Source organism: Poecilia formosa, unplaced genomic scaffold (assembly GCF_000485575.1).
Source record: "Poecilia formosa unplaced genomic scaffold, Poecilia_formosa-5.1.2 Scaffold751, whole genome shotgun sequence".
NCBI classification, from domain to species: Eukaryota; Metazoa; Chordata; class Actinopteri; order Cyprinodontiformes; family Poeciliidae; genus Poecilia; species Poecilia formosa.
The window spans coordinates 13,190-32,147 of record NW_006800690.1 but is presented as its reverse complement, the minus strand read 5'-3'; the positions used below and the strand labels follow the sequence as shown (position 1 = coordinate 32,147).

The 18,958-nt window shown below is 38.9% G+C and overlaps 1 protein-coding gene and 1 long non-coding RNA gene across 5 annotated transcripts in view; one reads left to right on the top strand and one right to left on the bottom strand.

Annotated features, from left to right (window-relative positions):
* Nucleotides 1–961: 961 nt before the first annotated feature.
* Nucleotides 962–12,923, bottom strand: LOC103131377 (stonustoxin subunit beta-like). 4 transcript variants are annotated; one of them, XM_007543000.2, is made up of 5 exons: nucleotides 12,821–12,923; nucleotides 7,761–7,856; nucleotides 6,214–7,632; nucleotides 4,461–4,780; nucleotides 962–1,730 (listed from the first exon to the last, which is right to left on the bottom strand). In XM_007543000.2, the coding sequence occupies exons 2-5, from the start codon at nucleotides 7,849–7,851 to the stop codon at nucleotides 1,665–1,667; spliced, it is 1,896 nt and encodes a 631-aa protein (XP_007543062.1). In that variant the 5' UTR covers nucleotides 7,852–7,856; nucleotides 12,821–12,923; the 3' UTR covers nucleotides 962–1,664. The 4 variants fall into 4 exon arrangements, with proteins under 4 accessions (XP_007543062.1, XP_007543061.1, XP_007543065.1 ...); XM_007543003.2 differs by lacking the exon at nucleotides 962–1,730 and adding an exon at nucleotides 4,218–4,327; XM_007543001.2 differs by lacking the exon at nucleotides 962–1,730 and adding an exon at nucleotides 4,268–4,393.
* LOC107834756 (uncharacterized) overlaps nucleotides 9,796–18,958 on the top strand; it is an 18,924-nt gene continuing 9,761 nt past the window's right edge. Inside the window, exons 1-2 of the long non-coding RNA XR_001660574.1 lie at nucleotides 9,796–10,146; nucleotides 16,508–16,515. This is a non-coding gene — a long non-coding RNA (uncharacterized LOC107834756). The remainder of the gene's footprint in view (nucleotides 10,147–16,507; nucleotides 16,516–18,958) is intronic.

Sequence of the window (18,958 nt, the reverse complement as noted above, 5' to 3'; positions counted from 1 at the left end):
TTGTTCAACATTTTGTTTTGTGTTTTTCATCTTTCAGGTATTTCTTAGCATTATAATCTTAGTTTCACTTTTTACATCTTTTTCCAGTTTTTTAATGATGTCTGTCAGGATCTTGGTTTTTCTCTGGATTTATATTTTTTTCATCTTTGTATTTTGTCTAGTTATTCTTCCTTCAGTCGTCCTTGTTCGTGTTTCAGTTCATTTCTCTTCCTCAGCCTGTCTTCCTCTTGTCTTGTTTTCTAATCAGGTCCATTGATCAGCAGGGTAGGGTTAGGGGTTAGAGGTTAGGGTTCTCTGTTCTCTGTTCTGCAGAGATCCGACCGTCATTCTTTCCTCTTGGACCTGCTGTTATCTTCATATTTTAGCTCTTTTCTCCCAGAGCTCTCTGTGTGTTTGGATCTGCTCTTCCCCTCTGACCATCATAACTTCTCTTCATGACAGTAAATCTTCTCTTCCTGTTTTCCAGTTTATTGCTGAAAACGCAGATCTTGGCTTTGATGAATGTTTTAAATTTGCTGATTTGACTGGATCAGAGATGAAGTTGCTTCGTCAGTTATATGTATATGTATGAAAACTAGTTTCTAATGATTTAAATATTTCAGAATATATTTAATGTCATGTTGCTTTTTTATATATTGTTGCAGAACAAAAGGCTTCCTGTTCCCGTTTGCTGAAAGCTTCATTGTTTAACTGTCGTTTGGTTAAAGGCGAGTTCCTCATTTATAACTGGAAGTCGGTTGGAGGTGATGAGAGCAGAGCTCTGTGTTTACCGAGCAGCAGAGCTGGAGCCAGACTGGAGGCAGGGGGACGTTTAAAAAAGATAAACCATAAAACAGAAGTTAATAATAATCATCATATAGAGTCACATGTTGAACTTTGACCTGTTGGCTCACAACATGATTTGCTTAGATATCATATTTGCATAAAGGTGATCAGTGAGTTCAGACGCAGCAAACTGACTTTATTCATGATGAGTTTATTTAATCTGTGGAGCAGAAAAAGTCAGAACAGAGAAATAATCAGATCAGATCCCAGCAGCTGGTCAGGATGGAGAAACCAGAACTGATCTGGAGGAGGAAACGTCAGAGTTAAATGAATAAATTCATTTTCTGCTGCTGATTCTGCTGCTTTAATTTTACTTTCACAGTTTTAGTTTCAGTTCATCACATTTCAAACGCAGCGGTCTAAACTTCAACCAGTGTCTGGAGCCTCCTGCCTTCATGTTCACAGGTTCAGATTGTGGTTTGATGTCTGAGTTCATATTATGACATGAAATTATATCATAATTATTTCACCAACATGCAGCCGGATGAAGCTGAAGGTGCAGAAAATGATCTTCAGACTAAAGTAGAGAAAAGATTCAGACACTGAATCTGAGCCTCCATGTTGGTCAGATGATGAAGTTTCTGTCATATTTTCAAACTGCTTCATATTTTTATGGTTATATATAATTTCTGCTTCCTGTTTCTTCTCAGATCCATTTTATTGTTGAATAAAGTAACCACTCTGATAGTTTCCACCTGCAGGTCTCTGTTGAGAGGAGAAGCTTTTCTTCAGATGCTCGGTGTTTAGGTGTGAAACCTGAGCAGCTCTTCTCTGAATGACGTGAGGAAAACTTTGAGGTCAAACCTGAAACCGACTCGGCTCATCAGGTAAAAGAGACGTTAGCACGTCGACCACAACCACAGACCCGGTTCTGCAGAGCCGAGCCGAAGCTGCTCCGTGTTCAGCTGTGAGGAAGATGAAGGTTTTCAGAAACATCAAAGAGTCTGGGTTTATTTAAAGGGGCAGCGTCACATAAAATCAACTTTTTTCAGCTTCATATCATGTTTTAGTGTTTTTCCCTCATCAAAAACACACCTGCAGTGTTGCTTTGATTCTTTCACGCATGTTTGAGACATGTTTAATGTCCAGAGGACAGGTCTTGCTATAGCAAAAACTGATCTGATTCAATTTCATTGATCTCATTACAATTCAATCTTACTGCATTTTTATGGTTACTTACTCATTTGATTTTACTAGTATCATTACATTTTACTTATACGGCATCTTAAACGTTTAATAATGTTAGTTTTTTAATATCTTTAGGTTTTGATTGTACTGCCTGTGATGCTAATTTACTTCATTGGTAAAATGTGCTTGTTTTATATTCTGTGCCCTTAACATTTCTTCCCATCTGTTAACTTTGCATCCTTTCATAGCATATTAACTTCTTCACTATTACCTTAACATTTCTTTGCCTGGGTTTCCTATTTTAAGTACTATTTCACATTTACTCATTATTTCATTCATTTTGGGCTTATCAAATCTTGCATATTATCTAGCATTTTATTGATTTTGCATTTTAGAAACTCATTTTACATTTTATTCATTTTAAAATATTAACCTAACACTATTAATTTTTGCATTTTAAGTTTTGAAATATCACCCTAACATTTTATTGAATTCACATTTTGATTCACTCTAACAATTTAGTCAATATAACTTGTGATACTTTGATTTTTACTTTAAAGATGAAAATTATACCCTCCTAACACTTCACTCATTTCATATTCTGAATGTTGAGATGCTTTACCAGGCTGAGAAAGAGTCACACGCTGTTAGACAAAGGTCCATAGTAAAGAGTTACATTTTGATTCTGTTAGACACCAAGGTCCATTTCTCAGAGAAACAGAAACTTATCAGGCCACAGAGACATGGTGTGATTTCAGGGAGTGTCTTCAGTCCATATAATCAGCTGCCCTCCTCTTTCTCCTCCTCAGACGCTGCACAGACTTTTTTAGAAACTCTTCTTGGATGTAATGGTAAAGCGTCTCCTTTCAGCGCTGAAAGTTAATAAAATAAGTAAAGTCTGAATGCTTTTCTTGGCTGATTTTATGCTCCGTGTGTCAATACAAATTATGATTCATCGATTGGGATTTCACTACCCACACTTGGTATTCAGTCTACTTTTCACTAAGCCCATATTTCTTTATTCAAATATTTTCATTGGTTTGATGTAATATTCTAATCCGAAACGTTTTGTTTTTATCTCCTGTTTTCACTAGTTGTGTCCAGAAAATCAGTAACAGAAATAAAAACTCTGAGACATCAAACTGTTTCCCAAAAGCCCAATAAATTTATTATGTGTAATCAGTAAATTACAATAAATGAACATTAACATGGTTCAATCTGAAATCATTTCATTGTAAACAGTTGTGCTTTAGCGCCCCCTAGCGAACACACCAGGACTTTTCTTTATAAGTTTCAGTAAAACATTTACAGATAAACTGTTTTCTGTTCCTTGAAATCTTTCACATCAGTTTTAGTGACTCATCCTTTTAAACAGTTTGGTGATTTTCAGACTTTGTTTTTAACTCAAACTTAAGAAAAATAGATGTTTGTACAATATTTTATTTCAGAAAAATGTTTTTTTGAAAAGCTTGTCCGACTGCAAGTGTTTAAAAACATTTAAACTAATTCTGAGCACATTTTATTTCAAAGCAACTAAAACAGCAAACCAATGAAACATAAAAGTGACTAATATAAGAAAACATAAAATGACATACTGTATTTTAATCAAATATAAAAATCTGAACATAATTTCAAACGATGTTTTAGTTTCAAACGATGTTTTAGCAAATCCTAAGAAGCAAGAAAAATTATTTTTGCTTTTATCCATAATCAATCAATGCCAACAACCCTGAGATCAAAATATTAGATTATAAATCAAGAAAAACCAAACATTTTTGTAACCCAGCACCTATTAACAAAATATCAAAATAAAACTGAATAATGTTCCATCATAAAAGAGATATGTGGACAATGAATGTTTTTACATAAAGGATTCCAGAAACGTATTTCCTTTTTGCAAACTGTGAGGAGTTTTGAACAAAATCTTAAAATTAATTAATTTAAAACCATCCATTTTTAGTGAAAAGATCATAAAGTAAAATCATATAATTAGTGGTTAGTAGTTCACTCCTTTAGTTAGTACATGGTTACATTTAGATTTATTTATGAAACTGCATAAATGTTTTCCTCCGTTCATTAAACGGGTTATTAAAGGCGCTATACTCTCCTATATGAACCTTATTTACTTTGATCAATAATTTGTAATTCTAGCTCATTTCCATATTTGAACACTTTTTTGGTCATTTCTTACAGAGAAGAGCTAAGAATTAATATTTCTTATTTTGTTAATAGTTCAATCTATTCATAATCTTGTACCACAGAATTCAAAAACAAAGGCGGGCAAAGTTATTTTCATTCCAGACTTCTAATGCAGGATAAACGGCCTCAGAGAAAGTCGTTTCTTTGAAAGTATAAATGTGGCTCAGCTGTTCGCCTGTAACGATGTAGATGGAGAGCGAGCCTTTTATCCAATCCAGAAAAAGTCCCACACGGGGGCAGCCTGTCATAGGAACGTCTATATTTTCTAATTTATTTTCATGATTTCTGAAGAAAGAAGCAATTCTTACCTCTCCACTGTTCCTGTACGCATATCCAAATATCCAGCTCTCTGCATTAGCCCCTATTGTAGTAGCTTCAGAAAAACCTTTGCGCTTCATACTTCCATAGCAAACAGCAGCACCAACATTTGCGGTGTTGTCGAGACTCCACTCCACCTCCCAGTAATGCTGCCCATCCAACTTCTCTTTGCAGAAAACCTGGAAGTTTTGATCAAACCTCTGAGGAAGATCAGGGTATGGCTGTTCCTCATTTCCATGTGTTGCTGTTTTTCCTTGAAGAGTAACGTTTGGGTGTGCTGTGTCTGGATCCAGGGTGAGTTCAGTAGCATCTGATGAGGAGAGAAGCAGCTGATTATCATCAGAGTCTATGAGTTGGTTAGTCTATCCATAAAGTTAGTATGAAAAACAACTGATGAAAAGATGATTAGAATCCTGATCAATTAGTGCAAGAGAAGCAACACCTCACCTCAATGTCAGTTGGCTTTTTATTCATAATAATAGAAAGGGAATGAAAAAGTTATTGTTTTCTTTGAGGTTCTACTAATCAGATCTTTTTGCTGCACCAAAAAGGCACAAAAGCTAAGAATAGCACTAGAGAAACTCTAGACAATGTAAAATTAAACTTATTTTAGAAACTATTTACGGTCTGAATTTAAATTTGTGTCACAGTGAATGTTGAGGAAAGACATGATCTAAAGTTTGAAAGAGGATGTTAAAATGACTTGATATAATTAACTGGGTATGAACTGACATCAGACTCATCTAGTGCTTTGTTGGGACACTCAGACACTTTACATTAAATCAGTCGTTTCCATTCACATGCTGATGGTTAGTAGCCACAGCTGCCCTGACAGTCTGACGGAGGCAAATCTGCCATGCAGTGGCGCCACCTGCTGGTCCCTCTGATCACCACCAGCAGACAAGGAGAGTGAAGTGTCTCAATTATATAATGACGGAGGCGGATGGAGCAGGGCTCAAACCAACAACCCACCGACTGCAGGATGAACTGCTGCTGTCGTCACATCATCGACTTCAGGTGCAACATTTGTTCCTCTGTTCTTGCCATAGTTAGTTTATTCTTTAATTTTAAGATGCTTGTGCTTCTAAAATGTTAAGTATTTCTTTCTGACCTGAACTCTTTCTGTCTGGATGTTCTCTCACTTTCTGTTTTTTTTTTGTTTTGTAGTTTTGTTGCCACCGTTTTGGTTTGGATCTTCATTCATGCTCATGTTATATTGGTTTCTTTGTCTCTTTGTGAATTCTGTTAATCATGGTTTCAGTTTCTGAGTGTTCCTAAGTTAGCATTTCTGTTACAGTTTGAAATGAACAGAAATGACCACCCTGGTATAATTCCCCCTCACAGAAATATGAGGTCTTTCCACTTATTATGAGATCCTCCATTGTTGCCACCAGCCTGTTTTTTTGGGGCTTCTAAGTTCAACTGTCATTAAAATTTAGTGTCATCATGGACCTCTAGTTTTTATCAACATATTATTGATTCATGATTAGTTTTATTTTACCAGCAGGAATTTAACAATGATTACATTTTATTCATGTCATGGATTTTTGTTTAGAAATTCTGAATTTCTAAATTTTTCTTTTGATCTCAAATTTTCTGTCAACTCTATAGATGAAGATGGTCAGAAATATTTTAAACCATTTCATTTAGCATAAATTGAGGGAAAGCAGAAAGTAAAACTTCCAGACTGCAGAAGTTAGAAATAGACATGTTTGTAAGTAAAAGACATAATTAATAACTTACACCAGATTAAATCTCTTCTTGCTGTAATCTTCTCCACATCAGGAACTTCGGGTTTGTTGAAATCCTTGCTGAGGAGTTCGTTCTGCCTGTAGTGGTAAATCGTTGCTCCTTCATGCTGTGGATCACTGATTTCTGCCACAACACATCTGTACCTGCTGCTGCTCTTCAGAGCTCTTGCAAGATCCCCCAACATCCTGGCTTTTTCTCTTGCTTTGGCTATCAGCTTGTTGTCGTAGTACCAGGCAGGTTTGTTTTCCTTAGGAGGCGAGTCTTTGGTTTCTAAGGAGGTGAAAACGAAGCAGAGAACTTCATCTACTTCAGGATTAAAAATCTCTTCATCCAGCTCTGCTGTACTTGTTATAATCTTTGCTTCCTTCATCATCTCTTCACAGGATCTGATTACCACGACTTCTCTTTCAATATTCTTCATCCGCTCCTTCAGTTCCTTGATATTGAACGGAGGCTTCTCCTTGTCATCGGTTAACTTCAGCAGCTCCTCCTCTGGTTTCTCACCTGCCCTAATGGGGGGTATATTTTCTGCCAACATGTCTTGAAGTTTTGTTATATTTTCATCACAACTATGTTTGAAACTGTTCAATTTTTCATGAATTGAAGGGAAATGATATCTGTCTTCCAGGCACTTGTTGCATCTTATTTTCAGTTGGTCCATCGCTTCCAGAGCATCTTGAATTTTTCCTACAGTATCAGGACTGATGTCAGCCATCACCCTAGCAGCTGATGGGGTCAAATTCTTCAGAGGCATCATCCAAACTTTAACTGGCACGCCATTTTCCTTCTTGTCTATCAGGAATTTTGGGAGCTCTGTGTAAGATTTCACTGCCTCTTCGAATGTTGCAGGGTTGCTTTCCAGGAGGAAGTCACCGTAAAACTTGCAGGTCATTTTATCACACACAGATTTTTCACTGTCAGTGAGTTTTATATCAACTTTCCCTTCAACATTAAATGAGGGAATCAACTTGATCACAGCCTGCATGCTGCCTTCAAGATCCTGAACGCTGCTAACGTCTGATGCCTCGCTGTCAAACACAAAGAAAGCTGTTGCTCCATGAAGGATTCCTGTTACCAGGTGAGTAGCTGAACTTCTGACCAAATTACTTAACTGCTGGTTCTTTCTAATGTCAGCAGCTGACAACATCAGCTGCTCAAAGATGGTTGTGGCGTTGTACTGAAAAGTTACTCTGCTCTGATGGAAGGATTGCTTCCTGTCATTCAGAAACTTTGCAGATCCTTCAACATCAATCAGGCCTCCCATGAAGCTGGCCTTTATGGAAGCATTCATGTCAAGCAGAGAGGTTTTCTCTTCCAGTGAATTAAATTTAGTGATTTGAAAATCACTGCTATGCTGATCACACTTTTTAGTCATCGCTTGTAAATTTTCTTCATCCCAAATAGTGACACCTATAAGACATGAAAATATTCTGATAATATATACCACCAAACTGAAATTTAACAAGAAACACCAATTAGAAGTAAATGTATTTCAGAAATGGGTCCAAATGTAAATGTGATGTTATGTCTAAACTTACCTGGGACAATTTGTTCTTTCCGGGCGTCATAGAGCATCCCCAAGGTGAAAGGTCGACCAAGAGCAGGAACTACTATTTGATCAGCTGCCATGTCTCCTGTGTGAACAAAGTCATTCATGGTTATGGGTCAGGATTCCTTCTTTCAGTCTCAAACCAGCTCAACTCTCATTCTTTGCTCCCACTCAAAACTTCCTCTGTGTTCACATCTGTTACCTCTTCAAAACATTTTCTCACTTTTTGTACCTTTCTCCCCCAAACTCAAATTTCATCTATGCATTGACTAAACCCACCACTCGGGTCTTTTTAGCCTACTTGGGTATTTTATTGGTTCTCAATTGGACCAAATAGGATAAACATATTTAGTTACACAAAAACACACATGAACATTGTGTGTTTGTTGACCCCAGTCAATGACAAAGTCAGTGGATTTAATCTTGTTTGCTCTGAGGACTGCTGACAGTTACCTTCTATAGAACAGCTTTCAGCTTTTGTATGGAGTCTGGTGATGAAGTTGGTTACAGCAGTTGATAGAGATGTTTTAGTATTATCATTTTGTTGTTACTTTAGTTCATATTCAGTCTAATGTTCTATAGATTATTGTGACTTTCAGTTTAAAGTGTTCTCTTCTTTAGTGTGTGTATGAACTGACCTGGAGGTCAGGACTGCCTGTTCATCTTCATGTGAAACAGTTAACTCTGAGTTCCCAGACCTTAAATTACGTGTCCACAGGTACCTTCTTATCAACCAGAATACCCCCTAACCTAGGAACTGCCTGTGAGCAGTCGTATTTTGTCTCTTGTTTATCCTCCCTCTTGGTTGACAGTTTGACCGAGATTTGAACCGGGATCTCAGACCGTAGATCAGATATCACACCTGGAACTGGGTTGCTAGTTGTTTGGGTGAAATGTTTTACGACCTGTGTGTGTTTTTCCTGGCTGCTCCCTGTGGCCGTTTGTTTTCTCTGCTTTGACAATAAAACAGGGGCTCACGCGGAAGGAGAGCAGAATGCTCTGTGAACGGCTCGGAGGAGCAGTTGGCGGAGTCTTCTCCTTTTGCAAAAGCTTCGCCATAAAATTCATATACGTTGTCTGTGGTTCTTTTATGTAGGTTCTAGAAAAATACCTATCAGCAGTGGTCCCCAACCTTTTTTATTACCGAGGACCGGTCAAGACTCGGAAAATTTTGCTGCGGCCCGCTAAATCCTGAATATACCCGATTTGGGTTGTCTTGGCTTTTGTGTCGCAGCCTGTGGGGTTTTCCCTGACTGGGAACAAGGACGCAAACAGTTGAATGTGACAGCCAATCAGAAAGCGCGGTGACGTCAGAATAGACGGGAATCCCAAACAGCTGACATATTGCGCAACTGAGTCTGGTGGATATCGGAGATGATATGTGGAAATGTTTATTATTATGTGTAAAGATCATAATTATATGTTTATTATTATATATGTTTATTCAGTTAAAAATGTTAATGTAGTAGTATAGAAACATACATAATTCCACAAATAGTTTCCAGGTGAGAAGTTCCGGTTCTTGAGGTGGGTGTGGTGTATATAACAGCAGGGCCGAGCGCAAATCGTGACACCGCACCTACTAATGGCACTTGTGGCAGGTGTGACACCTGCCACAAGTGCCACTGCTTTCGGGACTAGCTGCCAGTGTTGCCACTGCGTTCGGCTGACTTCGGCTGACCTCGGCACCTCGTACTGGCACTTCCGCTGNATCCATCCTCCTGTCTCTTCTGGGCCTTTTCCCCTTTGCAGAGAAACTTTAGACATCTGATCTGTTTCTTACTCATTTTGCTGCTTGTGGGCTCAATGTTGGCGCGCAAGTAACTGAAAGAATCCGGTTAAAGAATTTTAAAAATAAAAGATCCTCCAGACTCAAATACATGAAACAGAAATATTTAATTATTTCTTGCGCGGCCCGGTACCAATTGGTCCACGGACCGGTACCGGTCCACGGACCGGGGGTTGGGGACCACTGGTGTATATAAAGGAGCTGCGGCGTTCATTCAGGTGTCTCTTTGTGCTCCCACTGTGTGGCTTGCTCCGGGGGACTCTGGCAGCGGAAAGCAACAAATCGCTGGCTGGTGCATGCTGTGCTGATGTTCTGGTGGTAGGTGTTCTCTCTCCCTGCACTTTAGCTGATCTTGGTCAGAAAATCTAAACTGAAGTGTGATCGTAGGTAAAACGCCACTGCGCTGCGTTCCTTCTCTTCCTCGGTCTGCGAGTGTGTGTGCATGTTTTGTGGATCAGCAGGTAAGAAATTAACACTCATCTAAGCTCCAGTTTCTTTTAGTTTTATTTAAAATGGTGACTAATCTTTTTATAGGTCCCCCACAGTTGGACCATTGCTGCTCTGTCGGTGTTCGTTTCCCGGATCTGTTCTGCTCTGTCTACATTCATCTCCCGGATTTCTGCACAGTAAGTTGGACTGCGGCGGCGTTATCCACCCTCATTGAAGCGAGGTTTGGGGTGTGGCAGCGGCGCGCCCATTTCGCCTCCCACTGTGGCGTGACAAGAGGGCCACACCGGGTCCTGATGTTTTAATTTGTCTTGTCTGATTTCTATTTCTTGTACTTATTTTGTTTACAGCCTTTTTTTGTTCTTTATTTAGTCTGGGCTGATATTCTTTGTTTTAAGATTGTTAGTTAACAGTTTTTTCTTTGCTTGCAGTTCCTGAGGTCCGGTGGAGGTGTTGGTGTGGTGACGGTGTCTTCCTCGTCTGCGTGCTGTGATTCTTTAGTTTGGGGTGTCTCACTGCGTCTGGTGTTAAAGGTTTTTTTGGTTTGCTGTGTTTGGATGTCGTCACCATAGCGCCCCCTCCGGCCGGTAACCTCAGCTGCTGCAGCTTTTCTATTTTCTTTGATTTATTTTGTTTCATTCTTAAAAATTGTTTTAAAAAGAACATTTTTAAAAAGAATTTAATAAAAACTTTTTTATATAATTGTGAAACTGTCTCAGATGTTTTAAATCCATGCATAACTGAACCTGTGTGCCTTAGACCATTGGTCCCCAACTTTTTTATTATCGCGGACCGGTCAAGACTTGGAGAATTTTGCTGCGGCCCAGGGGGCCGGGGGGGGGGGGTTGAATGTTAATGTTGACGTTCCCGCTAAATCCTAAATCGCAGCCTGTGGGGTTTTCCCTGAAAGGGAACGAGAATACAGCCTGTTGAATGTGACCGGTAGCCAATCAGAGAGCGCGGTGACGTCAGAACAGAGGGGAATCCCAAACAGCTGACATATCAGCAACTGAGAGTCCGGTGGATATCGGAGATATGTGAAAATGTTATTAAATCTAAAGGTCATTATTATGTTTATTCAGTTAAAAATGTTAACTATGAAAAAACACATTAACCTCCAAACCATAGTGCAGCAAATAGAGCAGCTGTTCCCGTCGTCTTTTATCCCCCGCCTTTTCTTTTTGTTACGTCTTTTATCTCTTAAAATGACTCCAAACTATCACTATTGCTTCTACATAGTAATAATCACTGTTTGGTTATTCTAAATTCCTCCTATGTTGGGGGTTTTACTGGATTATCCTCTGGAATCGGTTCGTGTTGCTCCTGCCTTGAGGCTGAACACGAACCGATCGAACCTGTTGGACTTTTATCAGCTCTGTGGTCACAGAGGTTTGGAGAATCGGCCGACATCCTTAAATCTTTCCGTCTAAACCAGACTTAAGACTCACAGCTCTACTCATCTCCTCTCGCCCAAACGCTCTGACTCTGGTCGCTATGGTAACGTTTACATATCCCTGGTTTCTACATGGTGAAGCAGGTTGAAGCTTCATTGCCTCATTAGCAGCCGGTCGCCGCATGTTACACAGAGAGGCTTGTAATGTTTGACTCACCTACCGGTCCGGGATAAATCCATCCTCCTGTCTCTTCTGGGCCTTTTCCCCTTTGCAGAGAAACTTTAGACATCTGATCTGTTTCTTACTCATTTTGCTGCTTGTGGGCTCAGAGTTGGCGAGAGAATCCGGTTAAAGGATTTTCAAAATAAAAGATCCTCCCGACTCAAATGCATAAAACGGAAATTAAATATTTGTTGCGCGGCCCGGTACCGATTGGTCCACGGACCAGTTGGTACTGGGCCGCGGGTTGGGGACCACTGATCTAAACCATATCTAGAGTATTGCTTTGATTCTTTTATGAATGTTTGAGCAATTATTGAATCTCCATTGGCAGTCATTCAGAGGTGTTTAAACCTTCACTCATGCAATTCTCAAAATTCAGCAGTGTAACTGCAGTTTCCAAGAAAAATTAAAAAGTAGCTGTGACCGTTTTTACTTTCCCTGCATCTCTAACACCATTGTTGATGTCTTTCTATTTTAGCATCGTATCACCATGCTGCTGTAAGTTCCTTGGAAAACATAAAACTGGGAAAACGCCATCTGCTTGTAGGCTTGGAATATGGCAATAACCAGGACAACAGCTCACACTGTGGTCACAGTTATGCTTTCACAGAAAATAAAAATAGATAAGTCTATCATTAAGAGTTCAGTATAACTTTATTGATGGCTGTGAGATGTGAGCTAGTTCCAGAAGCAGTGTGAATTTCTGTTTAAAAACAGAAATACCTCAAGGCATTTGGTACTTGGAAAAAGTTGTTTTTTTCTCTCTTTGCTCCTGCTTTATTTTTTTTCCTCACTCGTTGTTGACTGGTTCTTTATAAACTGGAAATCCAATCAACAGGAACATTGCACTTATTTAGCTGAATGAATAAGTCTTCGCTTGGTTTATTAATTTCTCCCATGAATAGCAGACGTAATTGCCAAAACTAAAATATATTTTATCTTCTATCTTTAGCTATATGTTGCCTTAAGGATTTTATGAGTTTCAGAAAAAAGTTTGGAACTGAACAGAAAATAAACATCATTCCACTTAATGTGTCATATACACTTTCATCAAACTTCTTTCTGAAAGAAACCTGAAACATGTAAATTGTATAATGTGATACTAGATTCATATAGTTATGAATCTCAAACCAGCTCAACTCTTCTCAACTCTTTTTCTACACTATCTCTTATTATTTTGAAATATTTTGTTCTTACCGTGTTTTTTGTTGATTGCAAAACTTAGTGAAAGTGAAATGGCTTTTGTTCTGCAGGTCTGGATCCTCTTGAAGTCTTCACAGTATGTGGTGGAGTTCAGCTCTCTGTGCTTATATGCACTTATGAGCATAGTTAAAAACACTATCAGCCAATCACATGCAGATCATTTTCATCCAATCAGAGTATTCCTTGCAAATACATAATTCATCATCCTTCACTTAGATCAGTGGTGGAGAAAGTACTCAAACAATGTAAGTAAGTAAAAGTACAAATAAATACACAAAATATATTCTAGTAAAAGTACAACATTAACATTTTTGCTTAAGTAAAAGCAAGAAAGCACTGGCTTTTAAAAATACTGTTACGGCCCTGGGCCTGGACTGCAAGTGTCTTGTTGTCTGTCTTTGTGCTCCTCCCCTTTACAGGTGCTGCTGATCGGGTTGAGTGGAGCGCAGAGTATTTGAACCTGGCTGTCTCTGCCTTCTGGGTATGGGTGTGGTGTTTGTTGCCAGGCCTCAGCTCCCCTCCTTTTTGCACATCTGCGTTTGTCTGTTTTTGCACTTCAACACTTCCATATGCACTCATACAACACATCCAAGCATTTGCATTACACCACTGATGCTGATATCCACAATCCACTGTTTTCGTTAATAAATATTAATTTTTCTACACTTTAACCCCTGCATGGTCTCCCATTTTGTTATGACCTTGAGCCAGTCGTAACAATACTTAAAGTATTAAAAGTAAAAGTACTTTCTGAATGTATCGGAATCTCCAGTAGTCGTATCAAGGGAAAGGCAGACGGATCTGTATCAAGGGAGATCAATGATGATGAAAATTGTTACAACTGAGATAAGGGTACGTCCCTTTGGGAGGAGGGAAGACCCAGGACACGCTGGAGGGACGATGTCTCTCGGGAACGCCTTGGGGTTCCTGGAGGAGCTGGAAGAAGTGGCTGGGAGAGGGAAGTCTGGGCCTCTTTACTGAAGCTGCTGCCCCCGTGACCCGACCCCGGATAAGCGGAAAAAAATGGATGGATGGATGTAAAAAGAAAACCTTAGTAATTTTTGTGTATTTTTTGTCTTTTCCACTATTGTCGGGAGAACTCTAAATACAACTTTGTCAGGTTTTTTAATAAAGCCATCTTTACACAGGCAACTTTTTTTGTCATTGACAGACGACCTCCAGGTTCTGTATTACTGCCCTGCATTTGCTGTAAGTGCATCGCATAACTCTCCGGCTCCACAACTCAGATGGCTGCTGCATAGATTTGTGACACTTACCTCAATGATTATATTGGCATTTATCTGTACTGTTCACCTTTATGGACACATTCGTTCATGGCTGTTTTCGAGTTTATTGTGCTGTCCTGTCCATATTGGTTTCAATGTTTGCAGTTTGTTGTAGCGCAACGCAAAATTTGACGTCATTCACAACAAATATTACTTTGAGTAAGGTACATTTGACATTAACAAAGACACAGCAGGACGGATCATCCAGGAAGGACAGGGAGAGCCCAACTAAAACTACCTAGAAGTCAGACAAATTCTGGAGCGAAATATGTTCAAACTAACAAACAAATAAAAAAAAGTGAGATGTAACTTGAATGTAACATGTTACGCAAAGCTTTATAGGAATGTAGTGAAGTAGAAAGTATGGATAATTACTGTAAAATGTAGTTGAGTAAAAGTTGAATGTGCCCACGATTAAATCTACTGAAGTAAGGTAATTTTATTTATATAGCATATTTTCAGCAACAAGGTAATTCAAAGTGCTTTACATGAGTTAAAAGGAAATACAAACAAAATAACAAACCAAAGGAAAGAAAAAAAGAGGAAATAAAACTAATCTAATGTTCTATAGTATGTAAACTAAGTGCTCCTGTTCAGGGTTGCTAAGTATCTACCATTTTTAAATGATGAAACTCTACAGTTTCTGATATTAATGATAATCTAAAATATTCCTTTTCTGGATTAAATAGGGAGTACTCCACCGTTTCGAAAACAAAAAAGAGATAAGGACACATTAGGGCAAATGGCAACATTCAGACAAAACAAAGGGGCAAAACAGAGACATGAGTGAAGGCGGTGACATCACAGGGCCACAAAAAATGTTACAGAGCCCCTGGCAGAGTCCGATAAGATGTTATCAAGGCATGATGTCTTTAGGAGCGCTCAGCTCCACAGCTCCATGGATAAGAGGAAGGGGTGAGGAGGGAAGGAGTGGGTTAGGGTAACAGTACAGATACGTGAAAAATGTACTTAATGTACTTAAGTACATTAACACTTTATGTCCCACCAGTTATGTCCATGTTTGGCTTAGATACAAATGTTGACAAAAAACAGACAACCAGGAAATCAAAATGCTCCACTCAGAGGTGAACAACATAAAACAAAATTGTAGAACTTCAGAAAAATATAAGAGAACATAATAAAATAAATGCATACATTTTATAACTTAATATTTTCTGAAAAAATAAAATATTTACATTATGCATTTTAGGTGATATTTTCACATTTCCTGCTACTGAGGTGTGAAAAATACTTTTGTCACATTTTCAGAAATTTATTAATGCTGCTTCTCCATGTCTGGTAGAGCAGACCAGAACCACGCCGTTCCACCATTCACTAGTGTGGGACTGGATGTCTTTGGCCCCTGCAGTCTCCACATGCCATACCGGAGGAAGAAGTGCAGACAGCAAACGCTGGGCTGATAGTTTTCACCTGCATGCCCACAAGAGCTGGGCACATTGAGCTCATTGACACAGGGACACATTTTATCGGAGCATACAATGAACTGCAAATTGATCAGAAAGACAGAACAGCACACCAGCTGATCATGTAACCTGTTGCTAAAAACACCTGAAAACACAGATTCAGGAAGCACAGCAGGAAGTGAACGTGTTGCCTCTGATAGAACATACTGTTCTTTTCTTTGGTCTCATTCTAAAAAAACTTTTGCAGGTGGAGCCTCATTCTTGTTCAACTGGGATGTTTCAGTGACACAAGGAACCAATGCAACCACTTTCAGTATTTGGGACTCGAGACGCCACACCTTTTTACATCTGACAAACACATCTCTATCAAGTTTTCACATTAAGATGACGGGGGTGGGGGTTTGGGGGGGTCTGCAGATAATGCCGGTTTAAACCAGCTATGCCCTTGGGTTGGGCAGATCCATGTTGACATGAAGCAAACTTTTATCAAGCCTCCTACCCATTCAGCTTGGGGAATTCCCACTTGTGTTTTCCACATTTTGACAGCACATTTCCTTGAAAGTTGAAATACCTGATGTGATCCAACAGGTTCTAACTTTCCATAGGGGTTAAGTGGAAGATTTTGATCAGTTTGTCACACTGTTGTCCACGAATTGTAACCTGCTGCTCTTTGCATTATTTCTTCATTGCTTACATTCCTGGTTTGGGCTGTCAGAGAGATGGCGTCCCATTTGACAAGAGAATATTTTGCTAAACCGGTGAGGACTCGGGTTGAAGTTCAGTGAGGGAGTTCGGCTTGGAGAGGCCTTTTATTCAATCACACAACACGCAAAAGTGGAGTCAGAGTTTTAAAACAATGTCATTTACAATGTAAAAACTGATGATCGGAGAGGATCAGATCAACCAGCTGAGGAGGTTTGGCCTCAGTCTGAGAAGCGGCTCGCTCACCATCCATGATCTCTCCTCTGCAGACTCTGATGTTTACCTGGGACAGATCATCAACGGCAGAGGAACCAGGAAACTCTTCAACCTGATTGTCGAGGGTGGGTGACTCAAAACAGAGAAACCAAAACGAGAGACAAAGTCTCAGAAACATTAATGCCACAATAAGAAGATCTGAGTTATTTCTGTTCCTGGTGAGAAGCCAGAATGAGGCTCAGCGTTTGTTTCTCAAAATGGCTTTTGAGAAAAGGCGTCTGATGTTTGTGGCTGAGCTCCACTTCCTGTTCTAACAAAGCTTCTCCACCCGCAGAAACAAAACCCTCCACTCTGCACCAGCAACAATAATGACTTCATGAAGACGCTCTGTCTGCAGGGGAGTAACTCCATAACTAAAGCTTTTACTGCAACAAGAGGCTGAGAGAAACTCTGCATTAAGTAACCATGTGACCTGCTTTAATATGCTATATGTGGATATGACCCAACAGATCAGAGCAACAGAAGAACGTTCTGCAGAACCTGAGCAGCAGAAATCAGACCTTATGACGTCCAGCAGATCTGCTGCATGGATCTAAGCATGAAGAGACCAGAGCAGGAAGTCAGGCAGGTTCTGCACAGGATTTTAGGTTTAGAGGGGTCAGAAGCAACAAGGCAATCAGGAAAAACCTAAATAAAAACAGTTTAGCGTGACTTCACTTACAGTACGTGTTTATGTATTTTGAATTTGCTCCTCCACCCTCATCTCCACCCACGTGTCTGATTCTAGTTCCTCGTTCAGAATGTTTTATTACTCCATCCATAATGTGCTCATCAAATGAGAAATTTTAAACATCACAAAAAACAGAAAATATGAACTAAAACACCAGAAGTTTCTACTTTAATAAATCATATCCACACATAAACTGACACAGGAATAGTTAAACTTCTGTTAAAAATATTCTGCTAAAAATATTAAAATATTTTTAATATGTGTATTCCTCAAGCCGCTTCTTAGACGTTAGTCTCTACTTCCCTCTGGTGGAGGGGAGGAGTACTGCAGCAGCTGACTACGCCAGATCAGATACAATAATTTGTCCAAAGTGGCTGCAATTAGTAGAGATTTAATCAGGTACAAATGTTTTTCCTTCTGAAGTTGCAGGAAATAAAATAAAAACTATTAAATAAAGTCATGCAGCTGATTTAATCACCTCCAGCCTGGATTTGATCACCAAGCAGTTTCACGTTTTCAACTTTCCACCAGTTAAAAACGGATCAGAACCAGCTGTTAGAAAATAATCATCTACTTTAAGAGCTGATCTGTTTCTGCCTGATCTGCAGTCAGAACTAATATTATTATAATATTTTGATATTCTCTGATATCTGATTGTTTTCTTCTTTCCTCTGAGCTAAAAAGCAGAATAATAATCCTGACTCTACTGAACAAGGAGCATAAAGCTGAATATGATCACAATGTTAAGGTGGAAAAACATCATTAATGATTATAGAAAACAAACTGTTGCTACACTTTAATATGGGAAAGTTTTTAATGTCTTTTCATCACCTGATGTCCATCAATCTGAGATGAAGTGGAAAACATGTCAGTCATCTCAGGAGGGGACAATAATAATAAAGTCAGAATAATTTATATTAAAGTCTGAGCATTACTCAGAAAAACAGCTCCATGTTAGCCTCTTCAGACCAGATTAGCAGGTTAAGCTTCAACGTTCAGGCAGAAAAACATTGAACAAGTTTGACTTTTTGGAAGGATTGAAAGAGAAAACATATTTTCACCTTGAACTGAAAATTCATCAGTCTATAAAAGTCCTCAAGTGATTAAACAGTTATTGTAGGAGCTATTTTCCCATTTTTTGGTTAAATCTTAGAATTAAAATAGGTTAGTTTATTCTTATTTTTGTCTATATTTCTAGTTGATTTATCATTAGAATTTTTGTTTAATTTGTTATTTAGAATAAGTTTTTGGTTAGTAATTCACTTAATTAGTTAATTCCAGGTTGGGATGTGGGCATTTCACGGTATAAATAGGTGGGTCTTAGGTAGCTTATTATCCACGTGGGTGGTCATAAGGGTTTTTTTACAGTGACGTGCGGTGAGGTTCATTGCTGGTGAGGCACTGACTTACAACTTACACTATATTATTGGACGCAAGGGCGTAGGAACGAGTCTGTCATATCGGACGCATATCGGAAACCTGACAGATCAGTAAATAGCTTGAGCAGAAATGTCAAACAATTATGCCATCCAGGGCCGTGCAGAGGCCACTAAAGGGGCAGGTGCTCAAAAAAAAAGGGCACATCTAACCTCCTTCTAGGACAGAATATTAACAAAGCCTCACAGCTTTCAGAGTTTAATAAACAATGATAATCGACAAAATTGTGAGATATACAATCAAAGCTAAGGAAAATCTATATATAGAGCATACAGCTATGCATATGTAAGATATTTTATTAGTAATTTCTTTCTGCAGGTCTATTTTGTTATAAGAA